At 42.0% G+C, this 21,927-nt stretch overlaps 1 protein-coding gene and 2 long non-coding RNA genes across 4 annotated transcripts in view; all 3 read right to left on the bottom strand.

Moving 5' to 3' along the window:
* The window catches only part of COG3 (component of oligomeric golgi complex 3), a 54,406-nt gene extending 49,719 nt beyond the window's left edge, over positions 1-4,687 (bottom strand). Inside the window, exon 1 of one of the 2 annotated variants that reach the window (XM_079136982.1) lies at positions 4,449-4,687. In XM_079136982.1, coding sequence (XP_078993108.1) covers positions 4,449-4,622 — 174 coding nt within the window. In that variant the 5' untranslated portion in view covers positions 4,623-4,687. The remainder of the gene's footprint in view (positions 1-4,448) is intronic. The other variant, XM_079136981.1, reaches the window with a different exon arrangement.
* On the bottom strand, positions 2,972-4,442 carry LOC306659466. Its single transcript, XR_013763309.1, has 2 exons — positions 4,051-4,442; positions 2,972-3,479 (listed from the first exon to the last, which is right to left on the bottom strand). It is a non-coding gene; the product is annotated as an uncharacterized lncRNA (long non-coding RNA).
* Positions 4,688-8,263: 3,576 nt separating the features above from the next.
* LOC306658844 lies at positions 8,264-18,684 on the bottom strand. The gene is made up of 3 exons (XR_013763167.1): positions 17,876-18,684; positions 16,698-16,931; positions 8,264-8,614 (listed from the first exon to the last, which is right to left on the bottom strand). It is a non-coding gene; the product is annotated as an uncharacterized lncRNA (long non-coding RNA).
* Between the last annotated feature and the right edge of the window lie 3,243 nt (positions 18,685-21,927).

Below are 21,927 nucleotides of genomic sequence, written 5' to 3'. Positions count from 1 at the left end.
AGTACAAAATATTTAAGTTACAAGTAAATCTCCATTCTTCCTCTCTTCCCTGTCACTCCAATTCTTCTGAGGCAATACCAATGTTTATAAATTCGAGAAACATTTCTAAGGAATTTGAGAGCAGGATAAAGAACTTCAAAAGGAGAAGAAATCAGAGATAATATCCAACACTTATCAATCTTTCTTTCATGAATATTATTCAAAATATACAAGCTTTTAAAATTCAAATAAATTGTAAAGTTAAAAAGTAACATTCTCCCTACTCCATTTTAACCATTTTCAATATTTTTGATACTCTATAAGTCTAAAAACCAAATTGACAGCTTTATGTATGAATTCATCAAATTTAGGTTCTATTTACTGACTCCTCCCTATATAAGATAATAAAATTAGCACCCCTATATTTTCTTCCATATTTACTTTCCAATTATATCAACTATACCATCTCTTTTTTCATTGTTTGTTCTATTTAGATATACATGACAGCAGAATGCATTCTGATTCACTGTACACAAATAGGGTACAACTTTTCATTTCTCTGGATGTACACATGTAGAGTCATACCATTCACATAATCGTATATGTACATAGGGTAATGATGTTTGTCACATTCCACCATTTTCCTTCCCCCTGCCCCCCCCCCATTTCCTTCTACACAATCCAACATTCCTCCTTTCTTCACTTACCCCACCCCGTTATGTATCAGCATCCATCTATCAGAGAAAACATTTGGCCTTTGTTTTTTGGGAATTTATACCATCTCTTTTTTACTGTTAAAATTTATAATAATTATACCTTATTCTTTGATTAAGTTTTTGGACTGATATTTTTAATTATACTATATGTTTCTTGCCTTCCATAAATCTGCCAGAATTTCAGGTTCACTGATAGCATCTTTGGTTTTGGTGTGCCACACATTTATTACTGGCATTTCTAAAGGACCCAGGGGTGCCATATACATGTGCTCAGTGTTATCATAAATCAAAAAAAAAAAAAAGTTTATCTTCTAATTTACTTTAGAAAATAAAATCATGAAAACTCTAGACACTTGAGAAGCTGTCACAGTATATTTCAGACATATTCTGTATCTAGATGTTGTAAGTAAACACGGTAACTTAAATTCATCAAAAAGCATTCTATCTGATTACTTCAAGCACAAAAGGTACTTTTCAATCATAAGGACTTTCAATATCAGAAAGAGAAGGTAGCTTCCTATTCCCTTATTCTCCCTAATATAAAACCATTTCCAACCAAGCATGAGAGAAACCACAACCACTTCAAATAAGTAATTCTTTTAAAGTATTAAATCAAGTTGTTTTCTAACATTAGAGAAAACGCTCCCAAAAGATACATTTGCTGAGCTAACTACTTTTCTCAAAATACTTGGGATAGAGTGACTAGTCAAGAAGGGGTAGGTGGTATCAGGTGGTAATGTCAAACTTGCCTGTTCGGACCTCTCGTTGGTTCTGGGGAGGAGGTAACTTACTGCCTCTAGCTCACTCACACTGCCCTGACTTCCAGATGGAACAAATACCACCAGAGAGAGGCGAGGACAGGTCTTGATATTGCTAGAGAGCTACTGTATAGCTTATGCAAGTGGAGACACTAACATATTAAATAACTACAAAAAACTATCAAACTTTGCTTGACCAGCTCCGTAAATCCAGGGGGAAAACAAAACAAACACATACCGTCCTTCCCCAAGCTTTACTTCTTCCAGAATTCTGGGTTAGAGAAAAATCACCTTAATAATCAATCATATTAATTGATTCCTTAAGTGAAGTCTGATATTATTTTCTCTCTTTGGAGCAAATAACTGAAGAGCTACAGATGAAATCTCAGAACTTTCCTCTTCTTACCTTTGATCTGGGTGACACTTACACCAGCTCAATCTTAGGCTTCGAAACTATTCTCTAAGTCACAAAATCATTTGAAAGAAAGCACATGAATAATACATGAACAAGAAGTTTTCCATGTGTACTTTACATAGCTGACTGCATTGAATTCTCTTAACTCTCCATAAGTTTTCATTTTATAAAGAAAACAGAGGCTGTGTATCTAAGTCCACAACTATAAGAAAAGAAAACAACAACTATAACAGTAATTTACAGGTAAGTTTCAGGGTAAATTATTTTAGCATTTTACCAAGAATTACTAAGTTCAGCAGAAAGAAAAAGGCCCTAACTACTAAAATCTTTTCCCTGGATACAAGAAACTAGTCTACTGCAAATTTTTTTTTTTTTTTTTAATCTACTGGGGAAAAAAAAAAACAAAAACAAAAAACAAAAAAAAAACAAAACTTCTTTCTGAATCAAAGTAAAGGAACCATAACACAAAAGAGAAAATCATCTTCTCAAGAATTTAATGGCTTTATGATATTTACTAAGAGTGAGATGGCCTCTTGCTATTCTACTAACCTGCCCAGTCCCAACTGTTCAGGAAGTAATTTATCTTGTGAAAAATATGAAACACTACAGGAAATTCTTTAGGGATATACTAGTTGGACAAAATGAAAATTGAGGCATTTTTTTCAACACCAATGTTAAAAGGACGTAAGAAGAGATAAAAAATTAATTACAAAGACTTCCATCAAACACTTTAGTAGAAGAAAGGAGGGATGCAGAGAACTGAGAAGCAATGAGAATATCTCCCCCTTAAAGATTACAGGATGGGTAAATAATAGGCTGCTTCCTTCTCCCAGGAAGCCAATACCAAGGCTGCATTTACCAGGGAACCTCACTGAATTTCTGAATTTGTAAAGCACATCCCCTACCCATGACCTGGCACTGCTTTTTCCTACAGCTCAAATGTTATTTCTTTAGTCTTTCCAAAGCTGGCTTCTTGTTTTCCATACTCAGTTCTCACCTTAGACTGTCACTTTCTCTAAAAGGCCTTCCTCATTGTCTAAAAGGGCACGCCCCATCCCTTTTGGTCATACTATCTTATTTTATTTATTTTTCTTATGTCATAGATCACTGTCTGAACTCACCTTCTTGTTCCTTTTATTACACGCTCATGATCCCCACAACTATGTGAGCTCTGTGAGATTAGGAACCTCACCTTTCCTATTTATCTTCCTATCCTCAATTTCTAGTTCAGAGTAAGCATGTAATCATTTAACATAAATTGCATGCAGCTAATGATAGGTATCACTGCATGACATGGAAGAATGAGGTGGAAATGACAAGATTCCACTTACTTTACTCCAAACCCTCTCCAAGCTCAATAACAATAAAAAAATTAAATAGTTCATAACCCATGACAACAAATTTTCCTGTAGAATATGCCCTCTGCCCTCCTCTGGCACTATGCTGCAAAAGCATCCTGCTTCAGTGACAAGTCAAGTCAATTATAAACAGACTGGTAAATTTATAGAGCAAACAATTTCCATTATCCAGGACATAAAAGAATGATAGCCAAGTCAAAGAAATTTCCACCTGCTTCCTCGTTTATTTCAGATCCACTTCTTGTACAACATCCTAGAGGTGGACAGAGAAACATAAGAAAGATCACCTATTTTATGACTGAGCACACAATGGAAATGTGAAGAGAACCTTTCAAATCAAACCTCTAAAGTCTCAGAGCAGAAAAAGTTGAGGACACTAAAGTCAATCTGCATTTGGACACAATTCCAAATCGTATAAAAACAATGCTTTCAACATCTACAGTAACCACCACTCCTTATAAAATAATCCTAAACCTGGCCCTCGAAACTAGAAAAAGTTGACTGAATATGAACAATTCGTAAAATGTACTTCCTGCCCTTATAAACAGTTGGAGAATCACACAAGCAGTAACAAGCACAATATCCCAAAGGTAACTGGATTAAAAACTTTGACATTAAAACTGAAGAGTAATATTTAGTAATGTACTGGCTCATATTTTAAAATAAAATTCGTTTTTATTGCTTTGCTATGGGTCAAATGAATCTGACCTCCCATAACCTGCACTTGATGGAGATGAGGTGCTATGAATGAAACTGCCCCTCAGGACCAAGTTTTGGTCTAGCCAAATCTTCTCAGGGAAAAAGCAAGCTAGATTATTTATTACCGTGGAAAACAAGCATCAACTGGAGAACGTCCAGCAGCAAAGCACCTCGGGTGGAGTGCACCTCCTAGGAGACGGTGGGCTCACACTAGAGACACCTAGAGCAAGAGTCCAGGGGCAAGGCTCCGGGGCAACCGTCCCACGCCTCTGGGGGCTGGTGAGGGGCTGCCCTGCACTAGCCCCCAGACATTCCCGCAGTCCAACCCCCGCAGGAGCAGAGTCGGGGTCGTCGGAAGTGCGAGGCTGACAACCCGGGAACAAGTGAGGATCCTCCCACCGGATCCGCCACCGTGGCCCGGGAGGAGTGGACAGACACCCGGGGCAGACGCTGGCGAGGCGGAGGTGGCGTCGGGGCGCCGGAGGAGTCCCTCCGCCCCAGTCCGTTCCGCCCGTCACCTCACCTCGGCCGGCACCGGCAGGTTCTCCGCCGCCGCCTTCAACTCCAACACCGAGTCCGTCTGCCTGTCGGTCAGAGGCGCCGTCGTGTCGGGTCTCCGATCCCACAGAGCCAACTTCTCCCGAGCGTCCCTCTCAGCCGCCGACTCCGGCAGCAGCGACAGCGCCGCCTCCGCCATCGCCGCGGCCCCAGCGGCCCTCAGCAGCAGTGGCGTGGAGGGACTCCAAGAGAGAGGCCAGGACAACTTCCGGGAGAACCGGGGCTTCCAGCACCGCAGCGGTGGCGGGGCGGGGCGGGGCGGGGCGGGGCGGAACGCCCTGACTCCGGAAGTGCTTCCATAGTGTGTGGGCGGAACCGAAATCTGGACAGACGTGGCTTTAAACAGGGAACAAATATTTCCGGTTTGGATTTAGAAAGGAGTGAAGGAGAAAGGTCCTGACGGAAGTAGAAATGCCCCTACCGGAAGTCTCTTCCTCAACATCAGTAACTTTATTGTTACCTGTTGTTCAAATTATTGACAACTGCACTAAGTCACCTCGCCCTCGGGAATCTTGGTGAACTCCCGCATCTAGTGCCTTTCATCTCACAGTTGAGTAGTCTGGGTCGGAGTATGATTTTCATGTTGACAGTTTCTGCCACTTAGATCAAAACCAAGAACAGCAACTTTTCCAACATCCAATAATTCCCCTGTTACAAAACCAATTTATGGAAACACATAAAAAATTCAATATATTTTTACGTGTATGTGTGTGTGTGTGTGTGTGTGTGAGAGAGAGAGAGAGAGAGAGAGAGAGAGAGAGAGAGCGGGGGGGAGGGAGGGAGAGACAGAGAAACATTTTTTATCAAATAACTGGAAAATAAACCAGAATATTCAACATTGAAGAATTAGATCAATAATTCGTCTTTTCTCTGCCACTTGCTTCCTCCAATATACAGTGCCTCACCACAGGGCCTAAAGCAAAGAGGCCAAGTGATCATAGAGAAATCTCTAAAAGTGTGAGCCCAAATAACCTTTTTCTCTTTATAAGTTAGTTATCTCAGGAATTTATTATAGTAATGAAAGAAATGTAAAGGGTATATTATTCTGCCATTAAATCATTTCAGAGATTCGAACAACAAAATAAATAATGGTAGTATTGTATCGTAACCTATATAATAAAATAAATACCCTTTTGTCCATAATGATATAAAAACTGGCAAGAGCCAACCTTCTAACTTAGAGAATTCCAAATCAATAAATATAGAAAAATTAGAGAAATAGAAAATCATCATTTGGACATCACAATATGGAAGAATGGATATTAAAATGAGTCAGCAAATTAGAGGAGAAAGGGAAATTTGCAAACACCCAAATGATCCTACCAAGATACTTATGAATACCAAGGGGAGCAGTAACTTTACGGAGAAGAAACCTGGCAGACACCACCTTAACCATGTGATCAAGTCAACATCATCATGAAACTTCTTGACATGATGGTTTGAAAGCATGATATACTTTCAGTGGCATTCTTACCAAAAATGGGAAAAACTTACGTTAATCATGAAAAATATCAGATGAATTCAGATTGAGGGACAGCCTACAAAACATTGATCAGTTTCTTCAAAAGATCATGAAAGACAAAAGACTTAAGGAACTGCTACATATTGGAGGAGACTGGGGAGACATCTCAATGCAATGTGGGATCCTGGATTGGATCCTGGGGCAGAAACTATATAATAAAATTACAGAAATTCAAATAAGGTCTGTAGTTAGATAATAGTGTTGTACCAGTGTTATTTTCATGTCTTCAATTATGTCTATGGTTAGGTAAGGTGATAACACGAGGGGAAGCTATGGGAAGGGCATACCTGAACTGCCTACAACTTTTGCAACCTCTCTAAAGTCTAAAATCCTCTTCAAGGAATTAAAAACCTCAAGTTGTAGAAAATGTTTATCTACTTGGAGAAAATGACTGTGATATAATTAAGACAAGTGAAATAGTGTGGTCCTATTAACCAAAGTGAAAACTCCCCAAAGTGAATACTTTTCATTAATGGATGGTTCTTTCTTCTTTGTTTCTTGTGTGTGTGTGTGTGTGTGTGTGCGCGCACATGTGTTGATTTTTATACCTGAGAATAAGTATGTTAATCAACTTTCTATTACTATAATAAATTCCAGAGGTAATTAACTTATAAAGAGAAAAGGTTTATTCCGACTCACAGTTTCAGAGATTTCAGCCCATGATCACGTGGCCTGGTTGCTTTAGTGAGGCAACACATCATGGAGGGAGCACATGACAGAGAAAAACCACTTACCTCATGGCTAGGAAGCAAAAGGAAGAAGAGGAAGAGGCCAGGACCCCACTCTCCCCTTCAAGATCACACTCCCAGTGACCTAAAGATCTGCCCATATGCCCAAACTCTTGAAGTTTCCACAAACTCCTTAGTCAGATTTCCATTGCAAGGACAAAGTATCTGAGATAAACAATTTAAAATGAGAAATGATTTATTCTGCCTAATGGGTTCTGAGATTTCGATCCATGATTTCTTGGCCATGTTGCCCTTGGGCCTTATTGTAAGGGAGCACGCACACCACGGCAGAAGTGCCTGGCAGAGCAAACTGCTCACTTAATGGCAGAAAGGAAGCAGAAAGAGAGAGATGAAAGCGCCCAGGTCAGCTACCTTCTTCAAGAAAGAGCTGCCTCAATGGCCTCACTTCCTTTCACAAGGCTCCACCTCCTAAAGGTCAGACCACCTTCAAATAGCACCACAAGCTGGTGATCAAGCCACTAGCACATGGCCTGGGGGTGGGGGGACGTTTCAAATCCAAACCCTAACACTTGCCAACAGCACCTTCCTGGGGAACAAACCTTCAAAACCTTCTGGGGGGACATTTAAGATCCAAACTAGAGCAATAAATTAGTTTTGTTTTATTTGTTGTGGGGGTGATTTTAATCTTCCTGCCTCAAACTTCCAGGTAGCTGGGACTACAGGTGCTTGCCACCAAGTTTCTTTTTAAATTATACACCCAGCTTCAGAGTGTAAGGAATCCCACGGAAACCACGCTGGACACCAGAAATCACATAAGGGAGTTTATTAAACAAAGTGTCTCCCTGCAGGGTAAGAGAGAAAATGAGAGGAAAAGAAAGGGAACGAGAAAGGGCGCACGCAAGAAAGAGTGTGAAAGCGAGGAGGATAGAGAAAGTGAGTAAGAGAGAGAAGGATGAGAATAGATGGCGGGGTAGCTATTCTAAAGCAGTTGAATTCCGCGGGGCTAACTGGGGACCAATAACAGAGAAGGATACTTGCAAGCTGACTTGCTAGGATGTTCACAGACTGACAGTAGTTGGGAGGCGGGGAAATGGCTGCAACGGAAAGGGGGGGGAGCAGCTTTGTACATTACACAGAGCACTATATCTCTATCACTTTAATCCACCACCACTTCCTAAAGAAAGTCATCTTACAGATATTTACAGACACGTGGCTCTATTTGTCTAAGTGCCTAGAACTCACTCTTTTTTCTTCCAGCCAGGCTGATCTCTATAAATCTCAGAAATAACATTGAATTCTGTGCAGATAATTCCCCAAACCTTATCCTTCAAGGACCAAACGTAAGCATTTTCTCTCCCAATATGGCCTTGGTTTTTGTTTTGGGGATTTTTGTTTTATGTTGTTTTTATTTTGGTACTGGGTATGGAACCCAGGAGTGCTTAGCCACTGAGCAACATCCCCAGTCCTTTTTTTTTATTTTGAGACAGGATCTCCCTAAGTTGCTAAGGGTCTCTCTAAATTGCTGAGGCTGGCCTTGAACTTGTGATCCTCCTGTCTCAGCCTCCCTAGTTGCTGGGATTTCAGGCATGTACCACTGTGCCCCAGTCTCTCAAATGTGTTTCGAGCTGCAGATTCCTAAATCCATGATCACTGTATTTCCATCCAAACATTATTTTTATTTCTATAACATATTTTTATCAACTCGTGTTTCATGAGAAGTGGGCAATGCAGATCATGATGCCCAGGAAAAGACTTGGGTTGAGGCTAGATGGAGTTTCACTCAGCTGCTGTGCAGTCAGTTGACAGGAGAGGAAGGTGGACATGCAGCACAATGATGCCTGGTCCATTTGTGAACTGAGGACTTGAGGAAGCCAAGGAAGGGCAGCAGGGCCTGGGGGACCCATCAGTCACCTGCTGGCTCTGTGGAGAGGAGAAGGGGAGACAATGAAACAGAGAAACACCAGGATTTATGGGGTAATTTTATTTTGTAGAACACTAGCATAGAAGTATATACATTTAAACAATATGATATTGCCCAAAATGTAGTGGGAAATGTGGTTTACAACATACTGAATACCTCTGCTCCAGACTCTTTTCTGTATGGATAAACATTGTCTAGTCTTTCCCACCCCCCGCAAAGAAAAATTTCCTATAATGGATTCACTGTTATACTGGGGAAGGGGAGGGGGAAGGTATCTTATTTTGTCTTATTTTGTTTTGTTTTATCTTATTTTATTTCATGTGGATGTGGAAATGTCCTTTCAAGAAGAAAATCTGTCAACATTTATCAAGTCAGTTTTACAAATCAAATTTCTTCTTATTATGTCATTTTCATAAATGGTGATGAGCTTTTCCCCTGAATCAGTGGACAATATAACAGATACAATTAAAGTTTCAATTTCCCACTACAAGTCTTACAATGTATTTATTCAAGTGTTGGTAATTGTTTCAATAAATCATTCAAATTGATACAATAAACATTTCTATTGCTTATGTCCCTAAGTACAAAGTACACATATATGCATATTATGTGTGGGAGAGAGAATGAGAAGTCAAGATTTCGTGGACTATCTTCAGGAAAGGGCAAAATGAAGTCAGAGGAGTTTCATCCCCAAATGAAAAGCTCCCCCTATCAGAAGGAGGAAGAAGAGGAAGAGGATGAGGGGGAGAAAGAACAACAAAGAAAAGGAAAAATGATTTAAAAAAGTAAAAACAAGCAAGTAAAAAAGTCACCCATCATCATAGATAACTTCTTGTTTAAAATCTTATTCAGATTTTGTTTTATGTTGGGATATTGAACCCAGGGGTTCTTTACCACTGAGCTATATCTCCAGCCCGTTTTATCTTGAGATGTGGTCTCACCAAGTTGCCCAGGCTGACCTCCAACTTGTGATCCTCCTGCCTCAGCCTCTCTAGTAGCTGGGATTATAGGTGTGTGCCATGTACCTGGTTCACAGATTTCACTTCTGGTCTCTTGATCTTAACTACGAGTAGACAGGATAGGTGTTGTCATCTTCCACTTAGAGATAAGCAAATCAACACAGGGAGATTAAGTGAATTGTTGAAGAGTTTGGGGAAAGTAAAGGAGAAAGAATCTTTTTTAATTTATGTGAGTGTTGAAATGCCCTTTCAAAAAGGAAAATAGCCAACATTTACCAAATCAGAAACCAGAGAAATGGACAGAGAGAGAAACCGAGAGAAGAGCATAGCCATTTGATCCTGCAATTGTGTCTCTGAGAATGTATCTTAGAGATGGTCTTATTTAAAAAATAAATAAATAAAAGTATGCACACAGGATACTTTTGTATGGGGAAAAATTGGAAACAGCCTAAATATTCACCAACAGGGTAAGAGGTTTTTTTTTTTTTTTTTTTTTTTTTTTTCCCCTATTATCAATTGTTACATAAAAACAAACTCAAACCAGGCATGGTAGAACATGCTTGTAATCCTAGCTATTCCAGAGGCTGAGGCAGGAGGATTTCATGTTCAAGGTAAGGCTGGGGAACTTAGCAAGAACCTGCCTAGAAAAAGGAAAGAAAGAAAAGGAAGGAAGGAAGGAGGAAAGAAAGAGGATTGGGGATGTTGCTCAATAGTAGAGCATCCACGAGTTCAACCCCCAGTCCCACCAAAAATAAAAATAAACCCAAAAATCATGTCCTAAAACAGACACAATTTTATGATCACCCTTCATGATTTGGTGGGTCAGGAATCTTCAAAAGGCACGTCAACAGCTCTCTGTGCTCACAGTGTCCAGAGCCATATCTAGAGTGACTGAAACAGCTGCAGGCCTGACCACGGAGGAGTGACCGCCACATCCTCAAGTGGTCTCTGGGCTTCCCTCCACTTGCTCCTTCCAGCATGACGACCTCAAGGTATTTGGACTTAAATGGCTCAGACCTCAAAGAAACCCCAGAGGCTTCTTTTGACATTGACAGGAGGTCACTTGTGCTCTCTGTCAAATGACTCACAAAGGTGGCCCAGATTCCAGGGAGGAAAATCCACTCCACCTCTCAATGAGAGGAGCAGCAAAGGACTTACAGTACTTTAATCTGCACGGATCCCATACTTTGTAATCATTAAAAGGCATGAAGATGCAAGAGGCGCAAAGTTTGATTTGCATCCACAGAACCATAAAAAAAAAAAAAGAAGTATGATGTGGATTCTGCTTCTACTAATCTGCAAATTACTTAGGGACATAAGGAAACTTGCAAAAGTAATGGAATTGTGTTTTTTTTTTTTTTTTTTTTTTTTTTTTTTTTTTTTTTTTTTTTTTGCAGTGCTGGGGATTGAACTCAGGACCTTGTACTTGCAAGGCAAGCACTCTACCAACTGAGCTATCTCCCCAGCCCTGGAAGTGTGATTTTGATGTGGGTACACATATTCCAAAACTTGATCAAAGTGTACATTTTAAATATGGATAAAATTCATTACATTTACAGTGCACTTCAATTACATGTCAATAAAACTGAAAGGGAGAAGAGAATTGAGAAGATCTGTAAGTACTGACATGGAAGACACTGCACTATATATTGTGGAATTAAGAAAGGAAGTTGAACAGTGTGAATGCAATCTCATTTGTGGTTCGAATATTACTCTCCCACAGAAAAAAAGTCTAAAAGGTTTCACAGCAAATTTTTATTAGTAATTTTCCTTCAGGAGAGGATTGGTAGAGCACATGGAAGAAAGTGGGTCAATGTCTTCATTCTTTTAAGATTGTGTATCGAAAAGGGGTTGTTTTTAAAAGATGAATATTGGATTGGAATCAGGCAAAGTGAATTTTATTTCCAGTTCTCCTACTAACTTGTAAATTTATTTCCTAAAACAAAATGTACATGTTTATAGCAACACCAGAACTCATACAATACACCCTCTGTTCACTAAGTCCCCTGCTGATTGAGGCCTAGACAGTAATCACAATCTACAAGGCCAGGAGGCACGAGCAGTCAAGCACAGCAAGGGAACTTTCTGCTGCTCCAGCCCAAGTACAGCAGGTTAGGCAATACAGGCTTCCCTCTAGCCACTGAACTTGTGTTCTAGGCAATTATTTTACTAAATGTGTGCAACTGTTGTTGACAGACCTGTCATGAAGACATGTTAGAGATGGTTAGAGATTTTTAAAATTCTGATATTAAACATCAGCATCCGTTATGGGGAAAAAGGTACACTCATACATTGCTGGTGGGATTGCAAATCTGTAAAGCAGTATGGAGATTCCTTAGAAAACTTGGGATGGAACCACCATTTGACCCAGTTATCCCACTCCTTTGGCAGACACCCAAAAGACTTAAAATCAGCATATTATAGTGGTGCGGTCACATCAATGTTTATAGCAGTTCAATTCACAATAACTAAGCTATGGAACCAACCTGGGTATCCTTCAACAGATAAATGGATAATTAAAATGTAGTATATATACACAGTGGAATATTACTGAGCCATAAAGAAAAATAAAATTATGACATTTGCCAGTAAATAGATGGAGCTGGAGACTATCGTGCTAAATAAAAAAACTAATCCCAAAAAACCAAAGGCCAAATGTTCTCTCTGATATGTGGATGCTACCACATAATAAGGGTGTTGGCGGGAGTAGAATGGAAGTTCATTGGATTAGACAAAGGGGAATGAAGGGAAGGGGTGGGAGTGGGAATAGAAAAGACAATGAATCAGCCATTACTTTTCTTTGCTCATATATGAATACATGACCAGTGTACTCCACATCACATACAACCAAAAGAATGGGAAGTTATATTCCATGTATATATAATGTCAAAATACATTCTACTGTCGTGTATAACTAAAAAGAACAAATAAAAAGTAAAAATTTAAAAAATCAGCATCCACGCCTGTAATCCCTGCTACTGGGAAGTTTGAAGCAAGAGGATTGCAAGTTTCAGGCCAACCTGGATAACTTAGCGAGATCCTATCTAGACGGGGAACTGAGCTGAACTATGAGGGAAGAACGTAAGGCTGGAGGCATCTTAGGACTTCAGGGAGTTGAGTAGGAGCTGGGAACGCAGGCCAAAGGGACTGTGCTGGTACGCTCCCCACGCACTGCCATCAGCTTGCATCCCCATTGCAAAGGAGCAGAGTTACATCCACAGACATGTGAAACTCATTCATATTCACTGGTGGTTAGTCTAAGATAACACCAGGTCAGAGAGCAACCCAGCACATTAAAAGAAGGTCCCTCCTGCTCCCAGTGGGGAGGGGAAGTGTTGGGGATCTTCCTAGGACCCCTGAGCATTGGACCCTGTTTCTAGCCTTCTGCTGTAGAACTAATAGCCTGCCCTGTGAATGTTTGTCATGGGTGAAAAGAAAACAAGAAAACGAAGCACGTCTTTTCTTTTTCCCAGAAACTCTCTTTAATGTGGAATAGACTAGCAGACAGAGACCCAGAAGAATCTGAGCACCCTTACACCGCATTTTTAAATTTTCATCTGCAAACGTCACCACATGTGGCTAGTATTTTGTTGAAGCCAACTGGCAACCCTCAACAGAGGCAGGAGGAAGGGAAAAGATATTTTTAGTTTCTCATTTTTATTGTTTTAGTTCCTTTATGGGAGATCCTTTTACAAACGACTGTGGGTGGGGCCTGGGACCCAGGATGAGCTGGCGAGGTTCCTGGCTTCCCATCCCTTGCCTCTCCCAAGCTTCAACTTTGGGCATGTACAGTTTGTCACTCAGCACCCAGAGACGGTGGCAGGTGAAAGCACTCATGGGTGGCAGCCACCAGCCACCAACCCAGATGGGAGCTGTGACTGGGGCCTAGTGCGACCCTGGCCAGCTTCGCGTGAGGAGCACAGTGCCAGGTCCCATTGCCTGGGTAGCTGACCACTGCTTTCCCTGCAGCGGGAGGCAGCTTCCACCCAGACCCAGCCCAGCTCCCCGCTGGAGAACACGAAGGGCAGTCAGCAGCAGCCAGAGCTCTTCTGAGTCATGCCTTTGGACTCGGGAGCCACCAGGGTGGGTGGTTGAGCCGGGTCCTCGTCTGTGCTGAGAAAGTTTAAACCGTGTTTCAGTGTCCGATCACAGAACTCGCCACCAGGAGTGTCCCTGGAGCCCCTCCATCTGCTCACGTGGGCAACTTACTGTGCGCCCTGGGAGCCTGATGTGAAAACACGCACTAGATAAAACAGAGGACCTGCCTCGGGGTGTGTGGAAAACAGGGTAAAGTGTGCGAGGTAAAGTGACCGAGATGTCAGCTACTGAAGGAGAGAGAAGGAGAGCAAAAGAAAAGGGAAGGGAGGAGAAAGGAAGGAAAAAGACATGAAGGAGAAACTTTCAAGTTGTCTGTATTTGAATCCCCCTGGAATTCTCCAGGCTGGTCTTCCAAAACTCCCAGGAGTTGGTCCCATTCAGCTAGCTGACTGTGGGCATCTTCCAGAGGTGCACTGAGCAATTCCCAAAGACAACCTCCCCAACTGCTTTCCCCCATTTTCCAAGCTGCACCTCACAGGGGTTCAGCCCCACCAGCAACAGGGGTCTGCGGTCAGCAAGGTTTGCCAGGGGGCCGGCGCTCCAGACACCAGGCAGCCAACACTTCCAGCAGCAGGAGGGAAGCCTCTTCCTTCTCCCCTGGAAGGACAGGGCACCTACAAGCAGCTCCCAAGCTGCTCGAGAGTCATCAGGCAAAAGTGACTTTGAGCTTTATTCTCAGAGTATAAATAGCACAAACCAGTGTCTGGCGCTTTCCCAGATGAGGGTTCTGATCTCTTAAGGATGGTTGGTAGGGGGCTGGGGTTGTAGCTCAGTGGCAGAGCACTTGCCCAGTACATGTGAGGCACTGGGTTTGATCCTTGGCACCACACAGAAATAAATAAGTAAAATAAGGTCTATATTTTTTTTCCAGTAGTATTTAGAGCCGGAAGAAAATTTAAAAATCATGGTATCAAACCTCTTCAGTCTACAGATGAGCAAACTGAGACCTATGAAGGTGAGATGATTAGCTCAACCTCCCACAGGTCAATGTCAAAACCATGACTGGAACTTAGATATCCTGGCGTGGCAGATGCACTTTGCCCTACTGTGAAGTTTCTCTGAGTGATATATAAAGCCCTTTAAAAAAATCTGCAGGTCTCTGATGTTGATGTACATAATTGTATTATGATGGTTAAGTATGGGCAATACTTGGCATAAGCTTTGTATGTATATGCCAAAATAGAATTACAAGTTGTAGGCCAACAGAAGTATAACATACAACAAGAGGCGGCCCCAAACATTCAAATCAGCCCATCAGTGAGATGGCAGGTATTGTTCTGCTGGACACTAGATCACTGCAGTATGGACGACGCCGCACGGCTGCTTTGAGGCTCACTGTGTTTGGGTTTCCCCAGCAACGTGCTTGGCACCCCAGTCACATGCATTGCCAGGAAGCCTTCTTTCAGTAGACCATCACTTTGCCTTTTACTGACTTACACATATCTTGTGCTTATTAAAACAACCCTGCTCTTTTTTAGTGGCTAAACTAAAATAGTCTGTGTGCAGAAACAGGAGGGTGGAATCTATAAGACAGTCACATTAATGATCCAGAATACATAGTAATATAATTTTAAGAGTATAATGAAACAAAAACACCATTTTAAAAAGTTGTCCATAGGCTCTGGTTTGAGAATATTGCACCATATCCTATTACTAGTGCTCTGAAGGTGTATACAGTGGTGAAGCTTCCCTACTATCTGTGACAAATGTCTGAAATTTAGATAAAGAAAATGTGGTATATATACACAATGGAATATTACTCAGCCATTAAGAATGAAATTATGGCATTTGCTGGTAAATGGGTGGAACTGAAGAACATCACATTGAGTGAAATAAGCCAGTCCCAGGAAAACCAAAGGCTAAATGTTCTCTCTGAGATGTGGATGCTAGCCTACAACAAGGGAGGGTAGGAAGGGGAAGAATGGAAGTTCATTGGATTAGACAAAGGGAAATGAAGATAAAGGACAGGGATGGGAATAGGAAAGATGGTGAAAAGAACTGGACATAGCTTCCCTATGCTCATGTATGAATATACAACCAGGGTAACTCCACATCACGTACAAACACAAGAATGGGATTCTAATTGGAATGGGATGTACTCCATGCATGTATAATATGTCAAAATACACTCTACTGTCATGTATATTTAAAAACAACAAATAAAAAAATGTCTAAAGTTCCACATTCTGGAGCCACAACTTCCCTTAGTAATGTCTTAGAATAGGCCCCTGGGATACAGAAATGCCTCAGGGACAAGGGGCAGGGGTATTCCAAGTCAGAGGAGGGGAGAAAGGAAAAGAGACAAAGGTGGGATCCATCCTTAGAGGGGTGCTTCAGATGTTTGCCTGACAGTCTTCCCAGTGACTAAGCCCTGAGTACTCTGGAGGACCCTGCTACCCTTGGAGCATTGCAAGAATAGTTGACGTTATCACCGGCAGAGTACCTCTCGCTCTGCTCCTCACATAAGTTCAGGGGGAGGTTGGTGACTATTATCATGTCTATCTAATGAATGGCAAAACCAACCCCTGGGAGTGTGTGCGACCTGCTCAGGATGAGCGTTAGCAAAGGCAGACCTGTCATTGGAACCAGGATGCCAGACAAGACCTCTTTTCTTTTTTCTTTTTAAGTTGAAGGACATGATATCTTTATTTTATTGATTTATCTTTATGTGGTGCTGAGGATCAAACCCAGTGCCTCACACATGCTAGGCAAGGGCTCTACCACTGAGCCACAACCCCAGCCCCAGACAAGACCTTTTCGTTCCCCCTCTACACCATCATGAGTGCATGTGGACCACCTGACATGTACACTTGCCCCTCATAACGTTCTTGTAAGGGGGCATGAGGCTGAGGGTGAGCATCGCAGATTCCCGGAAATGGCTCGGAGCACCCCCTTCTGCTGCAAAGTACTAACCCCGGCATCTGCAAGGAGGAACATCACGGCACCCTGGCTCCATTTTATTTTATTGCTTATAAAGCAGTGAAGTCACAAAAACAGAATAAAAAGAAATTATCCTCATGCCTACCTGTGTGTAGGAAGCAACAGCTTCCTGGATTTTCAGAGCACATTCCTTTGAAATTGATGAGCTGCTTTATGTACAATTCTCCAGACTATTATCAGAACCATTTCTCTTGGTGTCGCTCTTTATAGCTTCATCAAGTGTTCGAAGATCCCCTTCCCTTTTCAAATTGTTCCCTTGCTTACTCACTTTATCAAGTTCTCATTCACACATCAGAGGGCTGAATAAATCATCTCCAACCTGGATCAAAACCATGAATCAAAATTTAGAATCAAGGCATATTTTGAAGAAGAAAAGACATAATTGACTCCCAAGAATTTCAGCCTCAAAAAGCTCTAAGCTGTACATTTGCTAGTAATAAAGTGAAAACAAATGAAATAAAAATCACATACTGGGAGTAAGAATGAACACTGGTGAAACATCTTTGGATTGTCTATCACTAGCTTTAAAATGCTCACTTTTTTAAAAAAATTTCCTCTTCTGAGGAAAATTTTTTTTGAAAGCTTCATGTAGGGGCTAGAATTGTGGCTTAGTGGTGGAGCCCTTGCCTGGCACGTGTGAGACCCTGGGTTCGATCCTCAGCATCATATATAAATAAATAAATAAAATAAAAGATCCGTTGGCAACTAAAAGAAATTTTAAATAAAGCTTTATGCACAAAGATGTTCAACACCTGGAAATAATTTAAATATAGAACTATGATAAATTTGATCATTTGTTGAAATAGTACTGAGACCGGGAACATGGCACCTCCCAGTGGCTTGGGAGGCTGAGACAGGAAGAGTTCAAGTTTGGGGGCCAGCCCGGACAACTTAGTGTAAACCTGTCTCAAAATAAAAAAGTAAAAAGAGCTGTGGGTGCAGCCAGGTGGTAGACTGGCCCTGGGTTCAATCCCTGGTACTGCAAAAATCATACATAGTAACTGAGATTTATTGGTTTGGTGGCATATTAGAAGTCACTTTAAATTGCTTTTACATTTTACTTGTATTTTCTAGGGTTTCTTCATATTTTACCGAGTGTGTATTATTTATAATGACATACATATGTCATCACCATCCTATGTACATTGGTTGCATGTGTGCTTGCATGTATGTATATGCATGTTGTATAGCATCTCATAACATTACTGATGCCCCACTTATTCATTCACTTTTCCACTTATTAAGCATTTATTTTGTGCCTACCATGTGCCAGGTTGCATGCTGGCCTGAGTATTCAATACTCAGTGGGGGGGACAGAGAAGATGGCTTGGCAGAGAGTGACAAGTCCAGTTTTTGACATCAAGTATGCCAAGAGACTATTTGTCCACCCACACATAGCTCCTTGTCTATCCTAAGAATCTAGACCAAGTATCCTCCTCCACCTGAGGGGCAGAATCAACAAACAACCGTGTCAAATTGGTCACTTTTGAGCTTCAAAATCAGTTGCTTATATAAAAAACAGATACTGGAAAAATATGTCATCCATTTTTGTCCTACCTCAGGAAAAGAGAAGGTTTAGAGAAGAATCAGAGTCAACAGAAGGGATCAGGGAAGTTTCTTGCTGCGAGTGCTTTTGAGAAGGGGTCCTCCTCTCTGGGTGATGGGGATAAGGGTGATTCATGAAAGTTCTAAGATCAGAGACAATATAGCTCTTATTTTCTAAATACAGTGGTAGAGAACAGAAAAATCCTAGGATACCCCCAAGTCCTAGTGTAGAGTGTGAGCAGTGGGGTAGACATGCCTAAGAAACTCTGGAGGTAGCTTCACAGAGACCCCACACAGAGACTGCAGAATGGTACAGGCAACAACCAGACATCGCTCTATTTCCAAGGATGACAGAAGAGACTGTGAAACCATAAGTGAGTCCAGAGAGGCCTGGGGTCCAGCAGTTCAGATGCAGCTACAAATGGCTAGGCATCCCTTCATTCTCAAATTAAATATCTTTGTCAGGGAGGTCTTTTCTGCACCTGTGTGAGGCCCAGCCTCCATGATATACTTTTGTGGAAACCTATACTTACTGTTATAGTTTCTAGGAAAAAATAGAATCATGGCTGTCAAATGCATATAAAACGGAAAGAGTAAACCAAATAGGAAGAGAAGACTATCAAAAATAACGAAACAGGGGGATTCAAGATGGCGGACTAGAGGGTGGCTGCGTTTCGTGTTGCTCCAGGACTCAGGACTCAAGAAGAGGAGATATAGAGAGACTTGGGACCAACTCAAAGCAGCCGGGTAAGTCTCTCCCGTTGGGGAGGCATCCCGGACAGGGCAATAGCCCCGAACCCAGGAATCTTTGTGAAGTAGAGCTGCCAGCGAGACGCCCCTCCCCCCCGCTGGAGCAGTGAACTCGGACAACTGGGAGCGTTGGAGAGGAGGCTGCTCAGCACAGCGCTTGGACTCGGTGCAACCCACTCAGGCTCTGGGAGGCTGCCCAAAGGAGAGGGTGCGCGGTGAGCTGTTTGGACTGAACGTGACCACCCCTGAACACAGGGGGCTGCCCAGAGGAGAAGGAGAAATACGGGCTCGGCACGTCGCTTGGACTTGGAGCAGCTGCACCAGGGGTCTGGGCGGCTATCCGGTGGAGCAGCATGGTGAGTGGTTTGGACTCAGAGCAAGCGCTTCTAAACACAGGGGTGTTGTCTGGAGAAGGAGGAAGAGCGCGGCGGGGTGCTTGGGTTCAAAGTGACCGCACCAGGGCTACGGGTGGCAGTCGGGACGAGGAGGTGCACAGTGAGTTTCTGGGACTCGTGACGCACCAGATCTCTGGGTGACTGCCTGGTGGAGAAGGAGGTGCGTGGTGGGTCACTTGGACTTAGAGCGACCGCACGGAACACCAGGTAGCTGCCGGAGGAAAAGGCGTGTGGCGGGTCACTGGGACTCGGAGCGACTGTAAGGGGCTCCAGGTGGCTGCTCAGAGGAGGGGCCGCATAGCCAGGCGATTAGGTGCAGAGCAGGGTCCCAGGGCCTAGGCAGCTTCTTGGTGGAAGAGCTGCACAGACAAACTGAGGGGCAGAGTGAAGGACTGCAGGCAGCTTCTCTGAGGAGAGGCAGCCTAAGGGGATTCATCTGCGAAGGGCGAGGCTTCCAGGCCCAGGAGGTAGGTCCGGGTCCCTGGGAACATTGCAGAAGAAGGCTGCCCAGCCCAGGCGGTAGTTGTGAATTGAACGGAACCTCTAGGAGGGGAACTGACCAGCGAGACCTCCCTACCGGGTGAGTCCTCCCTGCCGGGTGAGGTTCTACCAAAAGGACGGTAAAACCAGAGACACAGGCCCAAACTGGCCTTGCATCAGCCCACATCCTACTTCCCCTTTGGATGACCATTCGTCAGCAAGTGAAGGTACCTCTGCCCACTAGCAGGGAACATACCCCACCGGAAGGCCACCACCCCTAGGGAGTCAGCTTCCTTGTGGAGCACCGCATTATCAACTTCCTTCAAGACTTCAGACTACTGAAGGCTAAGAGGGGATATACTAGAAATCTTCAGGGATATTATAAGTCAATAGAGGAAATCTGCAATATCACAGCGGTCAACTGATACCTGAACAATATGGGAAAACAAGGAAAGAAAATGCTGCAAACAAATCTAGATGTTACATCAATGAAACCCAACGACAGCATGGCAGAAGAAATGACAGAAAGGGAGTTCAGAATGTACATAATTAAAATGCTCAGGGAAGCAAATGACGAGATGCAAGAGCAAATGCAGGCACTGAATGATCGCACCAATCGACAGTTAAAAGAGCAAATACAGGAAGCAAAAGATCACTTCAATAAAGAGTTAGAGATATTGAAAAAAAACCAAACAGAAATCCTTGAAATGAAGGAAACAATAAACCAAATTAAGAACTCCATAGAAAGCATAACCAATAGGATAGTACACCTGGAAGACAGAACCTCAGATATGGAAGACAAAATATTTAACCTTGAAAACAAAGTGGACCAAACAGAGAAGATGGTAAGAAATCATGAACAGAATCTCCAAGAACTATGGGATATCATGAAAAGGCCAAATTTAAGAATTATTGGGATTGAGGAAGGCTTAGAGAAACAAACCAAAGGAATGAACAATCTATTCAATGAAATACTATCAGAAAATTTCCCAAATCTGAAGAATGAAATGGAAGATCAAGTACAAGAGGCTTATAGGACTCCAAATATACAAAATTACAACAGACCCACACCAAGGCACATTATAATGAAAATACCTAACATACAAAATAAAGACAGAATTTTAAAGGCCGCAAGAGAGAGGAATCAAATTACATTCAGGGGGAAACGAATACGGATATCAGCAGATTTTTCAATCCAGACCCTAAAACCTAGAAGGGCCTGGAACAACATTTTTCAAGCCCTGAAAGAAAACAGATGCCAACCAAGAATCTTATACCCAGCAAAACTTACCTTCAAATTTGATGATGAAATAAAATCCTTCCATGATAAACAAAAGCTAAAAGAATTTACAAAAAGAAAGCCAGCATTACAGAACATTCTCAGCAAAATATTCCACGAGGAAGAGATGAAAAACAAAGAAGCAAATCAGCAATGGGAGGAACTATCCTAAAGGAATTGTCAAATAAAGGAAGAACCAAGTCGTCTCAAAATAAATAAATAAATAAATAAATAAATAAATAAATAAATAAATAAATAAATAAAATGAGCCAAATGACCGGGAATACTAATCATATCTCAATAATAACCCTGAATATTAATGGCCTGAACTCATCAATCAAAAGACATAGACTGGCAGATTGGATCAAAAAGAAAGATCCAACAATATGTTGCCTGCAAGAGACTCACCTCATAGAAAGAGATACCCATAGACTAAAGGTGAAAGGATGGGGAAAAACATACCATGCACATGGACTCAGCAAAAAAGCTGGGGTATCCATCCTCATTTCAGATAATGTGGACTTCAAGTCAAAGTTAGTCAGAAGGGACAAAGAAGGACATTACATATTGCTTAAGGGAACCATAAATCAGCAAGACATAACAATCATAAACATCTATGCCCCAAACAGTGGCTCATCCATGTATGTCAAACAAATCCTTCTCAATTTCAGAAACCAAATAGACCATAACACAATAATACTAGGTGATTTTAACACACCTCTCTCACCACTGGACAGATCTTCCAGACAAAAATTGAACAAAGAAACCATAGACCTCAATAACACAATCAATAATTTAGACTTAACGGACATTTATAGAATATACCATCCAACCAAGAGTGAATACACTTTCTTCTCAGCAGCACA

Source organism: Sciurus vulgaris, assembly GCF_902686455.1.
Source record: "Sciurus vulgaris genome assembly, chromosome: 4".
Classification (NCBI taxonomy): domain Eukaryota; kingdom Metazoa; phylum Chordata; class Mammalia; order Rodentia; family Sciuridae; genus Sciurus; species Sciurus vulgaris.
This window is presented reverse-complemented; position numbering and strand designations above follow the sequence as displayed.